The 23410-nt window shown below is 43.8% G+C and overlaps 1 protein-coding gene across 1 annotated transcript in view; it reads right to left on the bottom strand.

The window, feature by feature from the left end:
- CNN3 (calponin 3) overlaps positions 1–22703 on the bottom strand; it is a 46399-nt gene extending 23696 nt beyond the window's left edge. Inside the window, exon 1 of the mRNA XM_030572159.1 lies at positions 22531–22703. Coding sequence (XP_030428019.1) covers positions 22531–22587 — 57 coding nt within the window. The 5' untranslated portion in view covers positions 22588–22703. The remainder of the gene's footprint in view (positions 1–22530) is intronic.
- Positions 22704–23410: the final 707 nt, after the last annotated feature.

Genomic DNA, 23410 nt, shown 5'->3' with positions numbered 1-23410 from the left:
TACCTGTTGAGGACGGATGCCGATCAGATGCCGGAGAAGCCAGTAAGTCTACTGGTGAGAAGGGACCCAGAGGAACTGCCCAGCTTGCCGCTCGCAGAGTACCCCAAGGAGCCCATGGTGCTTGATGCCATGGAAAATGCCGACCAGACGCAGGTACTGCTAGAGGGGGAGGTCAGAAGTAGCCCAGGGGCAGCCGACTCTAGTCAGGCTGTGGCCCACCCAGAGCCAATGTCAGTGTGTTGCGGCCAGGATCCCCACTGAAACAGCAGCAGGTCGCCTGCCGCTGTCAGGGCCCCAAGCTGGGATGCAGTGGAGTGGGTGGGCCTGCATCCCCCCCTGCCACCCCATTCACAGGTGGCAGTCTCCCCTTTGCCCCGATGCTCAGGACCAGGAGCCTGGGCTTTGCTCGTGAACTGTTGTTCGCTGCCCCACGCTGACTGAAGGCCTGGGCTTATTACTGAACTCTCTGCTCAGCCCCAGCCTGAGCGCCTGAGCCCTTGACTGTTTCCTGCCCCACCAGGCTAACTCCCCGACTCACCGGACTTGTGTAGTGAGGCGGTCTGGCTCCCAGCCACCCGAGAGGCGACCCCAACAACACACGCCTACAGGGACCCCTACGGCAGTCATGAGCTGTCACCCTCCACCCCAAACCCTGCTTTGCCACCAGCACTGATAATGGTGTTAAATATATAAACAAGTGGTTTTTAATTTGGGGGGGTGGTGCACTCAGAGGCTTGCTATGTGAAAGGGGTGACCTGTACAATAGTTTGAGAAACACTGGTTTAATAACTCTCAGGTGAGTGACCTGGGAGTACTAATTTCTGAATAGAATTGAAGAGCTGCTGTGTTACCTTATTTTACTTTGGAAATTTGGGAGGAACTGCTTTTACCTTGAGGGATTTGTAGACTGGGGCCTTTATATGAATAAAGAGGGCTTGAATTTTCTGCTGGGACTGTATTCTCATTTGTAGGCAGATGAAGGGAAAACTGAAATAAGTAATACCTGTGCTACTGAGGTTGGCTACAGGGCACTCATGTCAGAGTCACCTTGTAACAACCCCCTTTGACCTCTGATTAAAACCAACAAGAAAAAAATGGTATTTTACAAAAAAAAATAGCAACCATAAAGTGAAGCAAGCTACGGTTCAAGAACACTTCTTTTACTAAAAAAACAGAAATGTTTCAATATGTTGATAGAAAACATTCAGAATCAGTCTAATGCTAAAACACTCCTGTACACAGAGGTCTGATCCACACTAGAAAATCAGGTCAGATTAGCTACATCGGCTGGGAAAATTCCACACCCCCAAGCTGTGCAATTAAACTGACTTAAGTCCCCATGTTGACAGCACTGAGATAACAGAAAAATTCTTAGGAGGAGGAGGATTACCAATGGACAGGAGAACCCCTCCCACTGGCATAGGAAGCCTCTATGGGTACGTCCAGACTATCCACCAGACTGGCGGGTAGCAATCGATTTATCGGGGATTGATATATCGCATCTCATCTAAACGCGATATATCGATCCCCTAACGCCCTCCCGTCAACTCCAGAACTCCACCAAAGCAAGTGGCGGTAACAGAGTCGATGGGGGGGAGCCACAGCCGTCAATCCTGTGCCATGAGGATGGGAGGTAAGTCAAAATAACATACGTCGACTTCAGCTACGCTATTCCCATAGCTGAAATTACATATCTTACATTGACACACCCCTTCCCTCCCTCCCGTGTAGACCAGGCCTACATTTTTGAAGTGCTACTGCAGCTCAGTTAACTCATGATTAACTAAAAAAATTTAACTGCGATGAAAAAAATTAATCACAGTTAATACCAATTGAAATATATTAAATATTTTTCTACATTTTCAAATATATTGATTATAATTACAACACAGAATACAAAGTGTACACTGGTCACTTTATATTTTTATTACAAATATTTGCACTGTAAAAATGATAAAGTATTTTTTCAACTCACCTCATAGAAGTACTTCAGCGTAATCTCTTTATCGTGAAAGCTGAATTTACAAATGTAGAATTAAGTACCAAAAAACTGCATTCAAAAATAAAACAATGTAAAACTTTAGAGTCTACAAGTACACTCAGTCATACTTCTTGTTCAGCCAATTGCTAAGACAAACAAGTTTGTTGACATTTATGGGAGATAATCCTGCCCACTTGTCACTTTCTGGTAACATTGTAAATAAGAACCTGCGTTCGCATGGGATTTTTGTAGCCAGCTCTGCAAGGTATTTATGTGCCAGATGTTCGAAACATGAAGGGGCATACGGATGTTTAGGTCACCATTCCAGAGGACATGCTTCCATGCTGATGACGCTCATTAAAAAAATAATGTGTTAATTAAATTAGTGACTGAACTCCTTGGGGGAGAATTTTGTCTTCAGCTCTGTTTTACCCACATTCTGCCATATATATCATGTTATAGTAGTCTCGGATGATGACTCAGCACATGTTGTTCATTTTAAGAACACTTTCACTGCAGATGTGGTAAAACACAAAGAAGGTACCAGTGAGAGATTTCTAAAGGTAGCTACAGCACTGTATCCAAGGTTTAATAACCTGAAGTGCCCTTCAAAATTTGAGAGGGTCGAGGAGTGGAGCATGCTTTCAGAAGTCTTAAAAGAGCAACACTCCAATGTGGAAACTACAGAACACGAACCATCAAAAAAGAAAATTAACTTTCTGCTGTTGGCATCTGACTCAGAGGATGAAAATGAACATGCATCACTCTGCACTGCTTTGGATTGTTATCGAGCAGAACCTGTCATCAGCATGGACAATGTCCCCTGAAATGGTGGTTAAAGCATGAAGGAACATATGAATCTTTAGCACATGTGGCATGTAAATATCTTGCAATGCTCGCTACAACAATGCCATGCAAATGCCTGTTCTGACTTCCAGGTGATACTATAAACAAGAAGCAGGCAGCATTATCTCCCGCAAATGTAAACAAACTTGTTTGTCTGAGTCATTGGTTGAACAAAAAAATAGGACTGGGTGAACTTGTAGGCTGTAGTTTTACATTGCTTTATTTTTGAATGCAGTTTCTTTTGTACATAATTCTACATCTGTAAGTTCAACTTTCATGATAAAGATATTGCACTACAGTACTTGTATTAGGTGAATTGAAAAATACTATTTCTTTTGTTTTTAACAGTGCAAATATTTGTAATAAAAAATATAAAGTGAGCACTGTACACTTTGTATTGTGTTGTAATTGAAATAAATATATCTGAAAATGCAGAAAAGATCCAGAATACCATTTAAATATTTTTTATTAACAGTGCAATTAATCACATGATTAATTAGGATTAATTTTTAATTGCTTGACAGCCCTACTAATATAAAATGGTCCAAGACACCAGCCCCCTTGAGTCTGTGTGCTTTACTTTAGCAGTACATTTAAAAATTGTGCTCACCTGACTTCTAGAAAACTACCACCAACAGTAACTCCCCAATCGTTTCTTCTTGTAACCCCTGATTTGGGTTACAAATTCACCATAGCTCATATCCCCATTTTTCTGAATTTCCCCAAATCTCTTCCTATATGCCAACCATGACAACACAACAAGCCCAATGGTGTTTGGCACCTGTAATCCCTTTTCATCCAGAACCCAATGATAACAGCTGATTAAAATGACTCAAGACACACCTTCTTCCAAACAGGTATTTATTCACCAAAAGGGTACATAACGTGGAGCAAATGAATAAAATTCTCACTGACAATAGCTTTGTCTCTGTCAATTTCATTTCCTGTTTGTTTCCTTCTAACATCCTCCTTTGATTTAACTCCATGCAGTCACACAGAACACAAATCAAGCAGGCAAACTGAGGTACATATGATAGCCATTTAAAAAAAAAAAAAAAAAAAAAAAAAAGGAAAAACCGCACCGTAGACCCCAAGTCAGGGTTCTTAAAATTTGACCTCCTGTCTTGAAACCATGCCCCTACAATCTGCTTGAAAGATTGGATGACTGCACATAAACGGCAGATCAAGGCAGCTCCCAGGCAGCTGGTAGTCCTCTGCTGCAACACTGTCTGTGTCAAGAACACACCCCCTTCTAGAATCCAAAAGATGGGAAGAAAAACACAAACCAGTCCACCAAATAGAGGAATGAGCAATTTAACTGCTGGGGCCACAGCAATTCTCCACAGGTCAGGACTGCAAGGAAGCTAGAAGAGATGGTGTGACACAGTAAAGAAATGTTGTCTATTAGAACACTTTCCCCTCTCTCCATGCAGGTTTTGGGAGAAAACCCTCAACTCCATACACAGAAATTCCCTGCAACCAAGCCTCTTCTCCATTCTTCAGCCAGTTTCCTGGTGGGAGTGTAGTTGCCCATTCAAGTCCAAGATATGTAGTCTCCTTTCTCCAGGGAGTGAGAAGAGCTTATCCATCAGCTGCTTCAGACCCTTATGATACTTTTTGCTCCACCCTCTGCTCCCTCAGCACCTGACAGACTTGGGAAGCTATATTCCCCTGCCACCTTAAGAATCTGCTTCTGCCTCTATATCCTAATGCCATGTCCAGACTAGGTATTAAAATCGATTTTAGATACGCAACTTCAGCTACGGGAATAACGTAGCTGAAGTCGAATTTCTAAAATTGAGGTACTCACCCGTCTGGACGGCGCGGCATCGATGTCCGCGGCTCTCCGTGTCGATTCCGGAACTCCGTTCGGGTTGATGGAGTTCCGGAATCGATGTAAGCGCGCTCGGGGATCAATACATCGCGTCCAGACTAGACGCGATATATCGATCCCCGAGCAATCGATTTTAACCCGCCAATGCCGCGGGTTAGTCTGGACGTGGGCTATATCCCATGGTGAATCCCTGTAGGGTTTAAGAATAGGGGGAAATGGAAAAGAAGTGTTTTCTTAACCCTGTTGTCCCTAAAGACATTGTCCAGTGCCTGATAATATTCTGGATCTGCCCATTACAGTACATCATTAGGTCTGCATCCAGGAAAGCTCTCTTAACACAGTCATAAGAAGATCTAAAATTAAATTACTTTTAAATAAATAAATAAATAAATAGACTGACACCAGCAGGGTCTCTTACCAGTAAGGTAAAATTAATTATAGTTCATCACTTAATTTTTGGGACAATAATTCCTTTTATATAATGGATTATGCATCATCTGACAGATTCTGAATAACCAACATCTGCTTCCCAGGACAAAGATTTCCTGAAAACAGTTGAAGTAACTTGTATACAGTTAGTTACTTGTATTTTAAACTATTTTCCTTTGCTGATACCCTGTCTTTACTTATACAATAGATTCCACTGAACAGCAACCTATTAACTTTCCTTCAATAGAAACATTTTGCCTGGAATTATCCAACTGACTAGAATGTTAATTGGTCTAGTTATTGGTAACATGCTTGCTATTTATTGGCAATTCTATTATGTGCCATGCAGCTTTCTGGGTCCCTGGCTCCTTCACTCCATGTGGAAAGCATGGCCACAGGTAGGTCTGTGGCATTAAATCCAGGGATGAACGCACCAGGATGTGCCAAGCCCAGGCCCCAGGGTAGATTCTGGGCAGGGCAGCAGCAGGGAGTGGGGCTGTTACCCTGATGCCAGGGCTTTCTACAAGGAGTGGGGGCACTGGAGGCCCATGGGACTGAATGGTATCTCTGGGCTCTCCAGGCTGCATCCTCTGCTAGCACCAGGAGCCAGGACTCCATGCATCTTAGCACTTCCATCCCTGGCTTTAATCCCCCGTTCCCTTGTAAAGCAGGTATGCGGGGCTGCAGCTAGGGAAGGAAGCACTGGGAGCTGCCAAGCCCAGGCCCTATGTGCCAACACATGATAAAAACACAGAGTGCAGGGAGAGAGAGGTACCAGGCAGCCCCAATTATTCTTTCTCTAGCTGCAACCTAGAAGGAAGCCCTGGGACATGCCATGCAGCAGCCGCAAGCAGTTTGCGCTGCTGCAGCCATGGAAGACATGTCCTAGTGCTTCATACCCTGGACACAAACTGGCAAATCTGCTTTTTACTTATTAGCAACTACCTATTACTGGCAACTTTTAACCATCCACTAAGGGGGTGTTAATAAGTGGAGTCTACTGTAGAATCTACTGTTAATAAGTAGAATCTACTCTAGATGGATTTATATAAAGCACTAGGAATTCTAAAGTTGATACTGATCTTTTTCAACCTAATAAATGACAACTCAGTAGTCACTGTCGCCTCACCATATCACTGATTTCATATTACAATGATCTGTAGTCTGACGCTATCTATTTGTATATAGTCTCTTCAGCGGTTCTCAAACTATGGATCAGGACCTCAAGTGGGTTGGGACCACATTTTAATGAGGTCACCAAGGCTTGCTTAGACTTTCTTGGGCCCAAAACCGAAGCCCAAGCCCCACCACCTGGGGCTGAAGCCAAAGCCCAAGCCTCACCACCTGGGGTCAAAGCTGAAGCCTAAGGGCTTCAGCCCTGGGCAGCTGGGCTTACGTTACAGGCCTCCTGCCTGGGGCTAAAACCCTTCGACTATGGCTTTGGCCCCCAGCTCAGGCTGGTGGGGCTCAGGGTTTGCCCATCCCCACCCAGGGCAGCAGGCTTGGGCAGGCTTAGGCTACAGTCCCGCCTCCTGGGGTCATGCAGTAATTTTTGTTGTTGAAGGGGGTCTTGGTCCAATGAAGTCTGAGAATCCCTGGTCTACATTAAACCATCTTCATTAATCCTATGGGGTTGGGCATGCTTAGCCCAAAAAAACCCATATGCTGCAGGCAGTGGCACTCTTCAACCCAACAGTTCTGAAACAATATAGTAGAAAGCACTACACTCATGGTAGTGCCATATTTCAGATGAAGTATAAAATGAAAGCCCTCACCATTTGTCCTCTGAAAGTTTCATGATCCCTTTTATAGGGTTAAATGTGTGCTGGGTAGTATCTTGGCCAAACGCCGCATTAATTAGTTACATTTTGCCTTCCAAATTTCCCCATCTTTCAAGAAAACAGCTCTTTACTTCATCCTAACCTGATGTCACTGGCTGTTCTGCTGTTAAAGTGCATTCTATTTGAGAAGGGTTGCATTTCAATGTTCGTTTTTATACTTCATCTAATGTGCTTTGGGTACCCTTTTTTATTTAAAAGGGTACGATTGAGAAACAGGATACAAGTCTTTTTTCTAACTTTAAGAACGGCCATACTGGGTCAGACCAATGGTCTGTCTAGCCCAGTACCCTGTCTTCCGACAGTGGCCAAAGCCAGGTGCTTCAGAGCTACTGAACTGAACAGGTAATCATCAAATGACCCATCCCCTGGTTGTTCACTCCCAGCTTCTGGCAATCAGAGTCTAGTGCATGGGGTTGAGTCTCTGACCATCTTGGCTAATAGCCACTGATGTACCTATCTATGAACTTATTTAATTCTTTTGAACCCCATTATAGTTTTGGCCTTCAAGCATCCCCTGGCAATGAGTTCCACGGGTTGACTGTGCATTATGTGAAGTACTTTTTCCTTTGGTTTGTTTTAAACCTGCTTCCTATTAATTTCATTGCATAACCCCAGGGCTCTTGTGTTACGTGAAGGAGTACATAACACTTCCTTATTCATGTTCTCCACATCCTTCTCAAATTTTATAGACCTCTTTCATATCCCTTCTTAGTTATCTCTTTTCCAAACTGAAAAATCCCAGTCTTTTTAAACTCGCCTCATACAGAAGCTGTTCCACATCCTTAATCATTTTTGTTGCCCTACTCTGTACCTTTTCCAATTCTAATAGGTTTTTTGAGATGGGGTGACCAGAACTGCATGCAATATTCATGGTTTGGGTGTACCACGGATTTATATAGTAGCATTATGATCTTTTATCTTATTTTAATATCTACTTTCTTGAAGACAATCACCCCTGTTCACTAACTGTATTTAGACTAGACCACTGCTGCAATACAAAGTTTCCTAAAACAAAATCTTCACAACAGAAGAAAAAGCCATTTAGTCAGGTATGCTCAGACTACATCTTCTGGGTGGAATTAAAATCTGTATACGATACTTGAAGTTTAATTTACTCATTCTTCAACATAATGCTCTTTTGAAAACTCTTTACTGCCAAGTTCCTTCAGCATAACTAAAACCTTTATGTTTTGGTATCTATTATAAAATGTTAAATCTAGTCATGTCTGCTAGAGATAAAATGAGCTTTTGTGGAAACAACCAAAGATTATTGGGTTTTAGTATCTGCTATACAAGAAGTTTCTGCATTGATTTCAGAAATTGCAACAAACTGTAGTGCAGCTTTAAATATTTATAGAGTTTAAAAAATGTATTTTGTTGCAGAGAAACTTCATCAGATTATTTGGTCAGTGAACATATTGTCACACAACACAAACTTAAAACATACTGTTAAAAAAAATCAAAACTCCAAAAGTGAATTTATAGTCTCAAACAGTTACACAAGAGGTCGGGTTGAGGCAGAACAGTGTACAGTGTTTAGAATGAACTACTTGTAAAGTATTTTTTAGCAAAAAGCTTTTAAAGGGAAGAAAGTGATTTTTCACATGATCTCACTTAGAAAAAATCTGTTTCAAATTGCCCTACGTGTCCTGGCCTCCAGCCTGTTTTATTGGAAGCCTTTCCTGTACAGTTCCATAGGGGATAGGAATCTCTCTAAAAAATTTTCCTTAAAAGGATATGTTAGATGCACTCTGTATACGGCATTACATAGCTACAGAAGCGAACAGTTCTGAATATAGAAAAGCTTCTATCCTTTATATTCAAAGGCAGGTTACCACAAAAAATTAAGAGATGTCTTTTGACTTAAGATGCTCACAGATAAAGGTGAGAGAAAATCAAATTCACTGAAACTTCACTGGCATGAAACAATGAATGATTTAGTCATCCCCTTATGGTATTGATATGGCATCAAGAATGTAGCAAAATTTTCTCTAAAATTTCAAAATAAAAATCACACTGACATTGCATTCAAAACAACTTCAGCTGTACATTTTAGCAAGCAACCATTACTGAAATGCAAGTTAAACCTGTTTAATTCAGAGACCCCCAATCCCACGTCCTCAGCTTGGTTCAACCAAGACTCAGGCAAATTGTCTTTCCCGCATTCTTAATTCAAACAGTCTTATGATGCATACAATAAGTGTGAAGTCATGCAGTTAACTTTTCTGTACATGTTACTAGATTATTGGATGATGACCTCAGCAAGCTTCATATTCTTCCATTACTGACAGTTTCAGTAAAGACTTTGAGGGACTAGTCAAATGAATAGTTAAGTTATTGCAATAAACTTTACATTTCTTTTATTGGACGAGTAATTATTTTGTTAAAACTTAAGTACATATTGGTCATCTAAAGGAGTAAGGAGTTCAGTATTTCAAATCAGAGTCCATAGGAGTTCAAAATGGTCAGTTCTTCAAGAGACTTTTTTTTAATTAAGGAAACCTCATGACACCAAAACTGTGGTTTATTCAATGATTGGCTGAATCTTTCTGGGAAAAATCAAACTGTTTAGAAACTTAATTCTGATTGTCTGTCCTATACTGGCAACCTTAAGAACTTTACAGTCACCATTTTTACTATGTCCAACTCAAGTGTCCCTCAACAATTTCAGGAATTGTTTGATAATTCTATTAATTAATGTAGGGTGTGATACTAATAAGGCTCTTTGTACTCTTCAAATCTGTGAAGTTCCTATTTATTTCATTTCAAATGAGATTAGTCTTTGGCTCAGCACAAACATTGCTGCATTGCTCTGGCCAGACAGTAGGGTGTCACAACACGAGTGTAATCACAAATATGGGTCATCAACTCTGAACGCCAACCAGCTTTTGCTACAACTGGCTCAGTACTTTATAGTAGGTCTGGTTCATATATTAACATTCTAGTATTAAACATTTATAGGAGTACCCAAAGGCATTCAGAATTGGGGTCCCATTGTATTTAGACAGTAGCCAGCAAAAAGTGGCCATCTGGTAAGTTCTCTGGAACATCTAAAAAAGACAAGAATAGACAATGGGTTGGAGTCAGAGATATCCATGCAAAGGAACATGGTGGAGATTGACAAAACATGTAACTAATGAAATCATGCCAATGTGGGGTTCTTTCTAATGGAGGTAAAGTGAAGGGTGAAATGAAACGGCATGGCAGGAGCAGGGGAGGTAGTAGTAGTTGATTAAGATAAAGGAAGGCAGCAGACAGAGTGGTCGTTTCTCATCACCTGCCAAGTTGCAGTCACCAGGAAGATTTCTGTAAGCATAGTGGGCAGAAGTGAGTTTTAAGGAAGTATTTGAAGGGGAGTAAAGTAGTGTCTGAACCATTTTTTTTCCCCAGGAATTTCCTATACATGAGGGGCAGCATGAGAAAAAGCACAACAGTGTACAAAGGAAAAGCTGACTGATGGGCAGTAAAAACTAGAAACTGAATGGAGCAAAGGTTGACGTTACAATTAAAAACTCTCCTTTGCTGTGCTGCCTATGCAAAACTTGACAATGGATAGGTCACTGATATCACTTCCCATCATTCTGAGCAATACAATAACTCCTCACTTAAAGTCGTCCTGGTTAACGCTGTTACATTGCTGATTGTGACAAACTGGGAAAGTTCTTAATGTTTTCTCTGAATACTGTGTTGGTGCCTCAGTGTCCCCATGGCAGTTCTTAAGTATCTGGCAGAGCCAAGGGCCAGTGCACCTAAATGCCTGACCCTCTGTCTCCTAGCAACTGATGGCCTGGGCCCCTCCTCTGCAAAGGTGCCAGCTGAAGGTGTTGGAGACAAAGGGATCAGGTGACCTCCTGGCCCGGGAAAGGAGCTGAGCAGAGAGGAGGGGCTGGGAGGGGTTGTGAGTCTGGAGCTGGCTGGGGTTGAGGGTGGAGGGCAGACCTGGGGGTCTGGCTCACTGCCCCCCAGAATGGACCCAGCCGAGGGGTCCGGTTCGCTGTATCTACAAGCTCTGTTTTAGACCCTGTTCCTGTCATCGAATAAACCTCTGCTTTACTGGCTGGCTGAGAGTCACGTCTGACTGCAAAGTGGGGGTGCAGAACCCGGTGGCTTCCCCAGGACCCCGCTGGGGTGGACTCTCTGTGGGAAGCGCACGAAGGGGCAGAGGATGCTGAATGCTCCAAGGAGAGACCCAGGAGGTGAAGCCGTGGGAGCTTCTTGCCCTGAACAAGTCTGCTCCAAGGGAGAGGAGGCTCCCCAAAGTCCTGACTGGCTTGGTGGGGAGCAGTTCCAGAGCATCGCCCGGGGACTCCGTGACACTGATCAATTAGAGAACATGCTAGTTTTAAAGTTGCGCAATGCTCCTTTATAACATGGTTTGGCAGTCACCTGCTTTGTCCACTGCTTGCAGAAAAAGCAGCCCGTTGGAGCTAGCTGGTGGGGGCTTGGAACCAGGGTGGACCGGCAGCCCCCGTATCAGCTCCCAGCTCCCCTAAATTCCCTGTGTGGCAGCCGCCCAGTAGGCTTTCAATTGCCGGGCAGCTCAGCTGTCCTCCCCACACTGCTGTGCGCTGCTCCTGCCCTCTGCCTTGGAGCTGCTCCTGGGAGCCTCCTGCTTGCTGTGCAGGGGGAGGTGTCCAGTGCACTATTACTGAAAAATTGCTTACATTCTCACTTTTAACATATAATTATAAAATAAATCAACTGGAATATAAATATTGGACTTACATTTCAGTGTACAGTATATAGAGCAGTATAAACAAGTCATCTGTATGAAATTTTAGTTTGTACTGACTTAACTAGTGATTTTTATGTAGCCTGTGGTAAAACTAGGCAAATATGCAGATGAATTGATGTATCCCCTGGAAGACCTCTGGATACTCCCATGAGTATCCATATCCCTGATTGAGACCTACTGTTCTAAATCATCCCCAATTTCCAATAAAACTTTTACTACCCCTGCTCTAAGCCAACAGAAATGAGCTCTCTCGTTTACTTGGCTACAACTGCTTGAGGGGGCTGGAGTAATTAAGTCAAAAGGAGAAGCTCTCCCACCAACATAGAACTGTCTATACCAGCACTTAGGTCAGTGTAGCTTACATCACTCAGAGGGGTGGCTTATTCACACCCCTGAGCGATGTAACTTATACCAACCTAAGCTGTAGTGTGTACACAGCCTAAGTATAGAAAGAGTGAAAGTGACTAGTTAGGATATTCTATGTAAGCTACATTACTCTGACAATTCATTTGTTTAGCTACATGGACCTGTGGAAATTCACCTTAACGTCAAGTCAGAAAATATACACGAACTTTTAACATTAGTGATGTAAATGTATATAATTAGTGCACATACTTTGGACAGTGTCAGCTAACTGCATTAATAGAATGCAAACTTAACTATGGAGTCACTATACCACCACGATATTTACATTTTGTAACCGATTTCTTGCTGAATCATTCTCTCTAAGAATATGCTTATAATTCTGCATCACTCCTTCACTGCACTCAAATATTGCACACTGCTACACTTCCACTAAAGTGAATAAAAATGCTCTGGTCAATATTCCATAATCCCTATGTATCAGTTAACGCAGAGAATGCTTAGGAGTTAACTGCTAATAGGGACAATATAGAGACACTTACGATTAATAGATACAAATATTAGGGACAAAATAGAGACACACCATTAATAGATACGAATATTAGATTTAGAGAAGTCACCTAACAAATCACAAAGATACTTTACAGCCACAGAATTATTTCCACCGTAATGCCCTATTACCAAAAAGTTTGGAGTTTAAGTATTTCAATTCCTTTCACACATGGATCCAGAGAGTTTCATAGTTCCTTGGGAAACAAACTACAGAATTGAGACAAGGAGTAATTTTTTTAATATTAAACATCAGTTTGATTGTGAGTAACTAGTAAATGTTTATCCATTTAAAAAGCTACTGTCAGATGAAAATAATGAGACTTGATTCCAGTTATTTGATCATAAGAACATCACATCACTACATACTCTGAAATATCGTTGGGTTTTATAAAGGAATATTGCACTCAATTTGTAATCTCTTTTACAAAGAGTTCTACTATGATGGCAGATTTAATTTATTCTCCATAAAAAGGAAACAAAAAGACTTGGTCTATAATTCAAACTGAAAATGTTTGAATTTTAACATTGTAATTCAGATATTCAGATCGTTTGCATGTTTTATAGGTGTTAACATACGCATTTACCTCACACAATGGAGGGACAAACTAGACTGCAGAAATCCTACATTTTTAGATCACCTCTGCAGAAGATCTCCTATGCCTTTGCACACACTCATCCAGAGAGACAACAATATGAGCACAGTGAGGGCATGTCTACACTTACCTCCGGAGCGATCAATCCAGCGGGGGTTATAGACTCGTAGACTCTAGGACTGTAAGGGACCTCGAGAGGTCATCGAGTCCAGTCCCCTGCCCTCATGGCAGGACCAAATACTGTCTAGACCATCCCTAATAGACATTTATCTAACCTACTCTTAAATATCTCCAGAGATGGAGATTCCACAACTTCCCTAGGCAATCTATTCCAGTGTTTAACTACCCTGACAGTTAGGAACTTTTTCCTAATGTCCAACCTAAATCTCCCTTGCTGCAGTTTAAGCCCATTGCTTCTTGTTCTATCATTGGAGGCTAAGGTGAATAAGTTTTCTCCCTCCTCCTGATGACACCCTTTTAGATACCTGAAAACTGCTATCATGTCCCCTCTCAGTCTTCTCTTTTCCAAACTAAACAAACCCAATTCCTTCAGCCTTCCTTCATAGGTCATGTTCTCAAGACCTTTAATCATTCTTGTTGCTCTTCTCTGGACCCTCTCCAATTTCTCCACATCTTTCTTGAAATGCGGTGCCCAGAACTGGACACAATACTCCAGTTGAGGCCTAACCAGCGCAGAGTAAAGCGGAAGAATGACTTCTCGTGTCTTGTTTACAACACACCTGTTAATGCATCCCAGAATCACGTTTGCTTTTTTTGCAACAGTATCACACTGTTGACTCATATTAAGCTTGTGGTCTACTATGACCCCTAGATCTCTTTCTGCCATACTCCTTCCTAGACAGTCTCTTCCCATTCTGTATGTGTGAAACTGATTGTTCCTTCCTAGGTGGAGCACTTTGCATTTATCTTTATTGAACTTCATCCTGTTTACCTCAGACCATTTCTCCAATTTGTCCAGATCATTTTGAATTTTGACCCTGTCCTCCAAAGCAGTTGCAATCCCTCCCAGTTTGGTATCGTCCGCAAACTTAATAAGCGTACTTTCTATGCCAACATCTAAATCGTTGATGAAGATATTGAACAGAACCGGTCCCAAAACAGACCCCTGCGGAACCCCACTTGTTATACCTTTCCAGCAGGATTGGGAGCCATTAACAACTACTCTCTGAGTACGGTTATCCAGCCAGTTATGCACCCACCTTATAGTAGCCCCATCTAAATTGTACTTTCCTAGTTTATCTATAAGAATATCATGCGAGACCGTATCAAATGCCTTACTAAAGTCTAGGTATATCACATCCACCGCTTCTCCCTTATCCACAAGGTTCATTATCCTATCAAAGAACGCTATCAGATTAGTTTGACACGATTTGTTCTTTACAAATCCATGCTGGCTATTCCCTATCACCTTACCACCTTCCAAGTGTTTGCAGATGATTTCTTTGATTACTTGCTCCATTATCTTCCCTGGCACAGAAGTTAAACTAACTGGTCTGTAGTTTCCTGGGTTGTTTTTATTTCCCTTTTTATAGATGGGCACTATATTTGCCCCCTTCCAGTCTTCTGGAATCTCCCCCGTCTCCCATGATTTCCCAAAGATAACAGCTAGAGGCTCAGATACCTCTTCTATTAACTCCTTGAGTATTCTAGGATGCATTTCATCAGGCCCTGGTGACTTGCAGGCATCTAACTTTTCTAAGTGATTTTTTACTTGCTCTTTTTTTATTTTATCTTCTAAACCTACCCTCTTCCCGTAAGCATTCACTATACTAGACATTCCTTCAGACTTCTCAGTGAAGACCGAAACAAAGAAGTCATTAAGCATCTCTGCCATTTCCAAGTCTCCCGTTACTGTTTCTCCCTCCTCATTGAGCAGTGGGCCTACCCTGTCCTTAGTCTTCCTCTTGCTTCTAATGTATTGATAAAAAGTCTTCTTGTTTCCGTTTATTCCCATAGCTAGTTTGAGTTCATTCTGTGCCTTTGCTTTTCTAGTCTTGCCTCTGCATTCCTGTGTTATTTGCCTATATTCATCCTTCGTGATCTGACCTAGTTTCCATTTTTTATATGACGCCTTTTTATTTTGTAGGTCACGCAAGATCTCAAGGGTAAGCCAAGGTGGTTTTTTGCCACATTTTCTATCTTTCCTAACCATCGGAATAACTTGCTTTTGGGCCCTTAATAGTGTCCCTTTGAAAAACTGCCAACTTTCCTCAGTTGTTTTTCCCCTCAGTCTTAATTCCCATGGGACCTTGCCTATCAGCTCTCTGAGCTTACCAAAATCCGCCTTCCTGAAATCCATTGTCTCTATTCTGCTGTACTCCCTTCTACCCTTCCTTAGAATTGCAAATTCTATGATTTCATGATCACTTTCACCCAAGCTTCCTTCTGCTTTCAAATTCTCAACAAGTTCCTCCCTATTTGTTAAAATCAAGTCTAGAACAGCTTCCCCCCAGTAGCTTTTTCAACTTTCTGAAATAAAAAGTTGTCTGCTATGCAGTCCAGGAATTTATTGGATAGTCTGTGCCCCGCAGTGTTATTTTCCCAACATATATCTGGATAGTTGAAGTCCCCCATCACCACCAAATCTTGGGCTTTGGATGATTTTGTTAAAAAAAGCCTCATCCACCTCTTCCACCTGATTAGGTGGCCTGCAGTAGACTCCCAGCACGACATCATCTGTGGTTTTTACCCCTTTTAGCCTAACCCAGAGATTCTCCACACTTCTGTCTCCTATGTCCATCTCCACCTCAGTCCAAGTGTGTACATTTTTAATATATAAGGCAACACCTCCTCCCTTTTTCCCGTCTATCCTTCCTAAGCAAACTATACTCATCCACACCAACATTCCAGTCATGTGTATTATCCCACCAAGTTTCAGTAATAGGGAAGACACGATAAATCAACCACTGATCGCTTTCCTGTCGACTCCGGTACTCCGCCGGAGCGAGAAGCGTAGCCAGAGTCAACAGGGGAGCGTCAGTCAACTTACCGCAGTGAAGACACTAAGTAGATCTAAATATGTTGACTTCAGCTATGTTACTCAAGTAGCTGAAGTTGTATAATTTAGATCGATCCCCCCCCACTAGTGAAGACAGGCCTCAAACCTACATGCTATTCATTTTCATTACACTCCTCTAGGTGATGCTACTAGAGATGTACTGTGTGCAGCAGCACATATGCAATCCTCTGTTGCTATAAGAACATTAGGCAAGGCAACTGAAACAGAACATGGAAGCAGAAGTATATATAGTGTGGGAGGAGAAGGAAAAAGATATACAAAAGCATATATTTTATCTTTTAAATAAGTAGAGCAACAATATTTGAGTTTCGGTGAAGGTGGGGGAGAGGAAAGAGGGCCAACCAGTCCAGCTGGAGGCAGCCAAGACTCTAACCCACTCCTAAATCACTAACCCTAAAGCTTCAAAAAGAAACTCCTAAGTAGGTAACAAAAATAAAAATTGTAAGTTTAAATATTCAGAAAAAGATCACTTGTGGGCAAAGAACTGAATTCAAGGTTGTGTTTTCCCTACAATAACTGAAGACATCACAACCTAAAAAATTCTCTATCAGCTGTTGCAGGAGAAACAAAGTCAAACGTTTTGGCATTATTCAGCCCAAATTTTCACTTAAACTCCTTCAAGTTTTCTCCTTGGGAGAGAGGCAGAGGCAATGTTCCACTCCTGCACACTTTAAAAATGGAGAAGATATTTTATTTCCAAGCTTCTTTTAGCTACCAATCTCTAACTTAAAATTAAAACAATTCACACACACCCCTGCATCCTTGCACTTGCCCTTTCAAGGTCACAGCTGCAGAGAGGATAACTGAAGCTTAGTATCGTTCACATGGGTCAGAAAGACTATTCTTGTGTCAATTTCCTGCTGGAACTGATGGTTTTTGCCAAGCAAAGTATGGAAAGTAGCAGCAAGACAGGAGTGGGCAAAATACGGCCCGGGGACCATATGACATTTTAATCTGGCCCTCAACCTCCTACCGGCTTGCAGGGGTGGAGGCCTGTCCTGTTCCGGCACTCCAGCCAGGGAGTGGAGTCGGGGGCTTGCCCCGCTCCGCATGTGCCATGGCTCTGCATGACTCCTGGGAGCAGCGGCATGTCCTCCTTCCGGCTCCTACAAGTAGGGGCAGCCAGCGGGCTCTGTGTGCTGCCCCCACCCTGAGTGATGCCCCCGCAACTCCCATTGGCTGGGAACCAGGGCCAATGGGAGCTGCAGGGGTGGCACCTGCGGACGGGGCAGCATACAGAGCTGCCCAGCCGCACCTCTGCATAGGAGCCAGAGGAGGAACATGCCACTGCTTCTGGGAACTGCTTGAGGTAAACACCACCCAGAGCCTGCACCCCGACCCCCTTCTGTGCCCCAACCTCCTGCCCCAGCCCCAATCCCCCTCCTAATCCTTTGGTCCCAGCCCAGAGAACCCTCCTGCACCCCCAACCCCTCATCCCCAGTCCCATCACAGAGACTGCACCCCCAGCCAGAGCCCTCACTTCCTCCCCCGGCCCCTGCACCCAAATAACCTGTCCCAGCCCACGGCTCCCTCCCACAGCCTGAACTCCTCATTTCTGGCCACACCTCAGAGCCCCTCCCCCCCACACACACACACAGACTCCTCACCTCCTCCTGCACCCCAACCCCAAAGTTTGTGAGCATTCATGGCCCGCCATACAATTTCTATACCCAGATGCTGCCCTCGGGCCAAAAAGTTGGTCACCCCTGCAGTAAGACATAGGGAACACAATATCATGCCAAATTTACACACACACCCCCTAATAAGTTCAACACGCTCCCTTTGTGTCTATTCTTCCTTTCTCAGTTGTGGGAAAAATTAGACAGTCTAAAAGTATAAAAACCCACAACCCCCAGCAGAAAGGAGCAGCAGATATAGCATCTGGATAATGGCATTTGCTGGGGTCTGTCAAAACATCCTAAAAACTTAGATTAGTAAATGCCCATACACCCAGAGATCTCATGCCTTTTGGATACTGAGGATGGGGAAGAGGCTTGATTTTTTGTTGAGGCGGGGGGAGAGGGGAGGAGAGATTTGAAAGAGATAGGTAATGACCCTGGTCCAGCAAGAAAATAATTCCTCCCTTTCCCCCTACGCTATCTGGCACCTTATGTTTTCCACAAGGTGGAAGCACAGACTCCTGCCAACTGCAAACCATTTCATTTGTAATAGTACACTGAGGGGTAAGTAAAATGTCAGGCAAAGTCTGTATCTTGACTGAGCATAGTTTTATTTGGCCCCCACTTCATGATTGCACATATAAATGTGCAATCATGAAGTGGGGGCCAAATAAATTGATAAAGTGATTTATAGTCCCTTATATGTGCACTCATTTTGCTTAGAGTACTTTCTATTAGTTTAACTAAAGTCAGTAAGTAATCAACTTAAGCTAACTTGAGAGAAGATACTTGTAAATTGAAACAAAAGCATCCACACAAGAGGGTTGCATGGATTTAACTAACTCCATACAATTTTCTTGTGTAGACAAGACCTCTGAATATCTCTGCTACCACCAATTATAAAGACATCTGTTTGAATGAGGGGAGGAATGTGTTCCATAAAAGAGGCAAAGCACCCCACTAATAATGACTAAGAGGTTAGGAACAAAAGGGAAAAGACAAGTTCTCTCAGAGTCAATATGGAATTAGAGCTTAGTAATGCAGAAAGTAGATGGAGCTTCTGAAGCTCCAAATTACACTTAAAAAAAGACAATCAAATAATGCTTTTGGAGCACCAAGACTGTATTAAAAAAAATCTTACAAACAGAACAGTAACAAATATCTTTTAAAACTGTTACAATGCCAAATAAAATACTAAAACCAAATCAAGAGACTTCTCTACCCAGCTCAGAAAACCATCAAAACAAGACTAGTATCAAAATTTAAGGAAAAAGAATGTTTGCCATGTGCATGAATATTTTTAGAAAGCATGACTGAAAAGGTGCGACAATACTGGGTCACTAAAGTAAAAAGGATGAATCAAACAACTGATGAACAAAGCTCATTCTCAAAACACAAGAAGTTTTAGGAAAGGACCATCTGGACCTTAGTAGGAGCCATTTCTTCCTGGTCTTCTGGAACTCTACATGAAGGGAAGACCTACAACAGAACCTCAGAGTTATGAACCCCTCAGAAATGGAAGTTATGAATAACTGTGAAATATTTAACTCTGAACAAAACGTTATGGTTGTTCTTTCAAAAGTTTACAACTGAACATTGACTTAACACAGCTTTGAAACTTCACTATGCAGAAGAAAAAGGCGGCTCTTTACGTTTTAGTAGTTTATGTTTAACACAGTATGGTTCTGTATTTGCTTCTGGGGGGAAAGGGGGAAGGTCTCTGCCACTGCTGTTGCCTGATTGCATACTTCTGGTTCCAAAGGAGGTGTGTGCTTGACTGGTCAGTTCCTAACTCTCATGTTCCTAACTCTGAGGTTCTACTGTACTTCACACTCATAAGATTCCTCTTAGGAAAGAAGCTGTAAGACTGGCTGCACTATAATATTTCGTGTTTGAACTCTGCATTAAGGACAAAATTCTGAGAACAGATGCCCAGTGCTACAAAAAGGAGAAATTAACTCCATTCTAAAATCCTTTCTGTTGGTGCTGAGTTGATAGACGTTGCTGGGTGAAGCCACAAGCCAGAATAGAAATCAACCGTAAGTTGCATATGGAGGGAATCTTTTTGGAAAGACAATCTTATTGAAGAAAGCAGAGAAACCAGTTTGTTACTCAGATAACAAGGACTCAGCAAGGTGAAACATTTAAGTCTTTATGGAAATGGGTTCCACAGTTTTATTTACTATTTTAGTATTATGGACTGCAGCCTGACATTCATAGGGCCCACTAGTTTAAGGAAGTTGATGACAATAAGTGGAAGAACGAACACAAAGCTTCTTTACTACTCCATGTACATAACTCACAACTTGTAAAATGATTTCTCTTTTAACAGCCAAGAAACTTAATCAGACAGAAAGGCATTACTTCTTCTAATTAACGTGCTCAAATGTTTTACACATTTTACCCTAACCTTACTGGACAAACACAACTCTAGAAATCTAAAAGAAACTCCTTGAAATAGGCATCTGCTTAGCCAGATTCCCCAAGGTTTGTAACTAAACACAATTATGTTAGAAAGTCAATAGCTATCAAGGAAGAAAATTATATTTTGGATATTTTGTAAAATCCGCTATGTATTTTTGGGCTAGTCTTATGTGTAAAATAAACATGCACCCAATGATTCCACTAGACTATAAATCAGTATGAAACAGCGTATTCGAATTTAAGTCAAGTCTGATGGCTGGATTTGGCACTTTACAAACAAGTGAAACAACCAGTTATGAATAAACAACATGGTTGTTGTATTAGTAGTGTACTTTGTGTTGAAAAGATGTTTGCCTGTGCCAAAACAACTGCTCAGCTCTGAATACTATCATTTAAGATTTGATTTAATGGAATACTAATAAAAGTATCTTTCACAGAGCAGAATAATGGGAAAGAGAGAACAACCAAATCAAAAACAACAGAAGACGACCAGTGAAACGCTGCTCAGAGGCCTAAGGATGTATAGAAGTAGCCATGCTAGTAATGTTAGAACTGTTTTAATATTAAAGCATAGGTACTCTGGGAGGTAGTTTCACACACATTTGGTAAACAGATTAAAATCACTATCAAAGGAGAAGCAATTGCTGAATTAATATTATCTGTACCATGTGTCTCTGACATGATTGTACTACTATAGGAACATATTTTATTGTGGCTTAGCTGCCACTGGAGCATGCCTTTTTGCACTAGGCAATGAGATGAATGTGATGGTGGCAATCCTGAAATGCTTTACTTTCCCAGGAGAGTAATGGAAACTAAAACCCCAGCAGCAGTAGCTGCTGCAGCCTCACCCTCCCTAGTCCTCCTTTGTGTGTCTCTTCTACCCACTCCCTTTTGGCTGGAGCAGCAGAGGAGACAATGAGCATTCTGTGCACAGCGCCCCCACCACTGGCTGGTCTCTCCTCAGTACCCCATGATGTAATATGATTGGAATGTATCGGAGCTTTGGGCTGGAATTATTGGGAGGAGAGGGGATTTCTCATCCGTTTCCCAGACGAAAGGGTTCACTAATTAACATGGAGACAAATACCACCCAGCTGCTCCTCCACCACCTTTCATACTGTCTGTTTGTTTGCAAATCTAATGGAGAGTTAAAACCCTAAAAGTTACAAAGGTGAATCAGAAATTTCATCCCCTCAGAAAGTTGCAGACTAGACAGACAGGGGAGGGAGAGTATATGCAAGAGTGGAAAGGCCCTATTGGGGGATGGGGCAGAGAGGTAGATATAGTGGTAAATGAAGGGATAAGCATGGATGTGGTGGGGGGCACTAGTAGTGATGCAGCCCGGTACAAGGAATGAGTCGCAATGTTGTCGGAGAAAGATGGCTCTAGCATATTACACATTGATACAAACAGATACATACTACACAAGTCTGCTGCTCCTAGGAAACTCTAGGAGGACACATTAACTTTGAAAACACCCTACTCCTCAGTGTGACAACGACTTTTACTGACTAGACGAATATGCCCTGAGTGGTCAGGCAGAGTCAGGCATTTTGTCAAGTCCTTAACTTGTGCCAGGGCTTGCCAGGATTGAGCCCTGGCACCTCTAGGCTCAGCAGTTCATGGCCCCGGCTACCCCTGGGCTCGTCGCATCAGTTGTGAAAGTAAACAAAATTGCTTAAGCCCGGGTACCTAACCGCATGAGCCCAGGCTCCTTCATGACACATTAAGCATTGCTCGGCTGGCAGGGGGCTGCCCGAGGCGCACCGCACACACGCCACAAACACCAGCAAGGAGCCAGACCCCAGCCACGTAACCCGGAGCATCCCTCGCTCTCCCCACCTCCGCGACGGGGCGGGCCACGGCCTCGCGGGGCGCAGACCAGAGGGGCACCCGCACCAGCCTGCTCCTGCCCAGCCGCCCACCCCCCGAGCGAGAGCCCGGGGCGGGCGCACCCCTCTGGCTGCCTGGCCGGTCAGGGAGTCTCGTCCTCCTTTGTCTGGCGCGCCCCACCCGGCTCCGCGGCGGGAACCCTGCTCCGGGCGGCGACTGCTGCCCAGCGCCCTACCCGGGCGGAGGGAGCCATGGGCGGCGATCACGGCCCCACCACAGGCGGGCAGAGCAGGCGCAGCGAGGGATGAGGCCGGGCCGGGCCGGGCCGGGGAGACAATGAGGGATCCTGCCCCGCGCGGGAAGAGCCCGGCGGGGAGCGAGGAACCCGCCCCCGCCCGCTGGGGGGCGCCCGGCCCCCCCGCCCCCCCGACCCCTACCTTGTTCTTGACCTCGGCGGAGAGCCCGTACGAGGGGCCCTTGTTGAAGTGAGTCATGGCGGCGGCGGTGGGTCCGTGTTCCCGGCGGGTGGCGGCCGCTCCCTGCGCTCTGCTCGCGGCTCCTGGCTGGGGCTGCTGCGGGGGAAAGTCCGGCCCGGCCGCGGCGGAAAGTTCTAGTCCCTCCCCCGGCCGCGGCCCCGCCGCCCCCCGCGCGCAGCCCCCTCCCTCGCCGCCGCCATTGGAGCAGCGCGCGGGCCAATCCGGAGTCCGGACGGGGGGCTTGGTTGGGGCGCGGGCGGGGGCCAGCGGGAGATGCCGGCAGGCGGAGGTGGGTCGGGGACTGGATGCGAGTGGGGAGATGCAGCGTGGGCACCTGCTGGAGAGAGGGGAGCAGGCGGGACTGGGCGGCAGGGGCAGCACGGGGAGGGGGCAGGTTGGGACTGGTAACGGGAGAGCGGTCTGCTCGGCAGCTTTGCCAAGGCTGGGGGGAAACGTCAACAGGAAAGAATCTGCAGCCGCTCAAACCTTACAGCAGCAGCGTTATGGAAAAATCATTTCAGTGCCCTGGAACCTTGCTGGGGAATCTGAAGCGGCCACTAATTTTTAACACATGCTACATCTATCTACACACAGAGAGAGACTTATTAATCAAATCGGACATCATAGTCTGCTGTCTGAGATGACTTGCTTTGATGAGACCCCAGAAAGACTTCAAGGGATACAAAACTACAGGGGAGGGGTAATAGGAGCCTTAATTCTGTTATCTTCTGCCAGACTCCTTGTACCTCTCACCACCATGACAAATCTTGGCTACTTCAAAAGACTTACCAAATGCCTCACTATCCTAAGCACCCAGTTCACATCTGGAATTATGATGATT

This window comes from Gopherus evgoodei, chromosome 8 (assembly GCF_007399415.2).
Source record: "Gopherus evgoodei ecotype Sinaloan lineage chromosome 8, rGopEvg1_v1.p, whole genome shotgun sequence".
Lineage (NCBI taxonomy): Eukaryota > Metazoa > Chordata > Testudines > Testudinidae > Gopherus > Gopherus evgoodei.
Note: the sequence above shows the minus strand (reverse complement) of the source record. Positions and strands in the feature narration are given on the sequence as shown.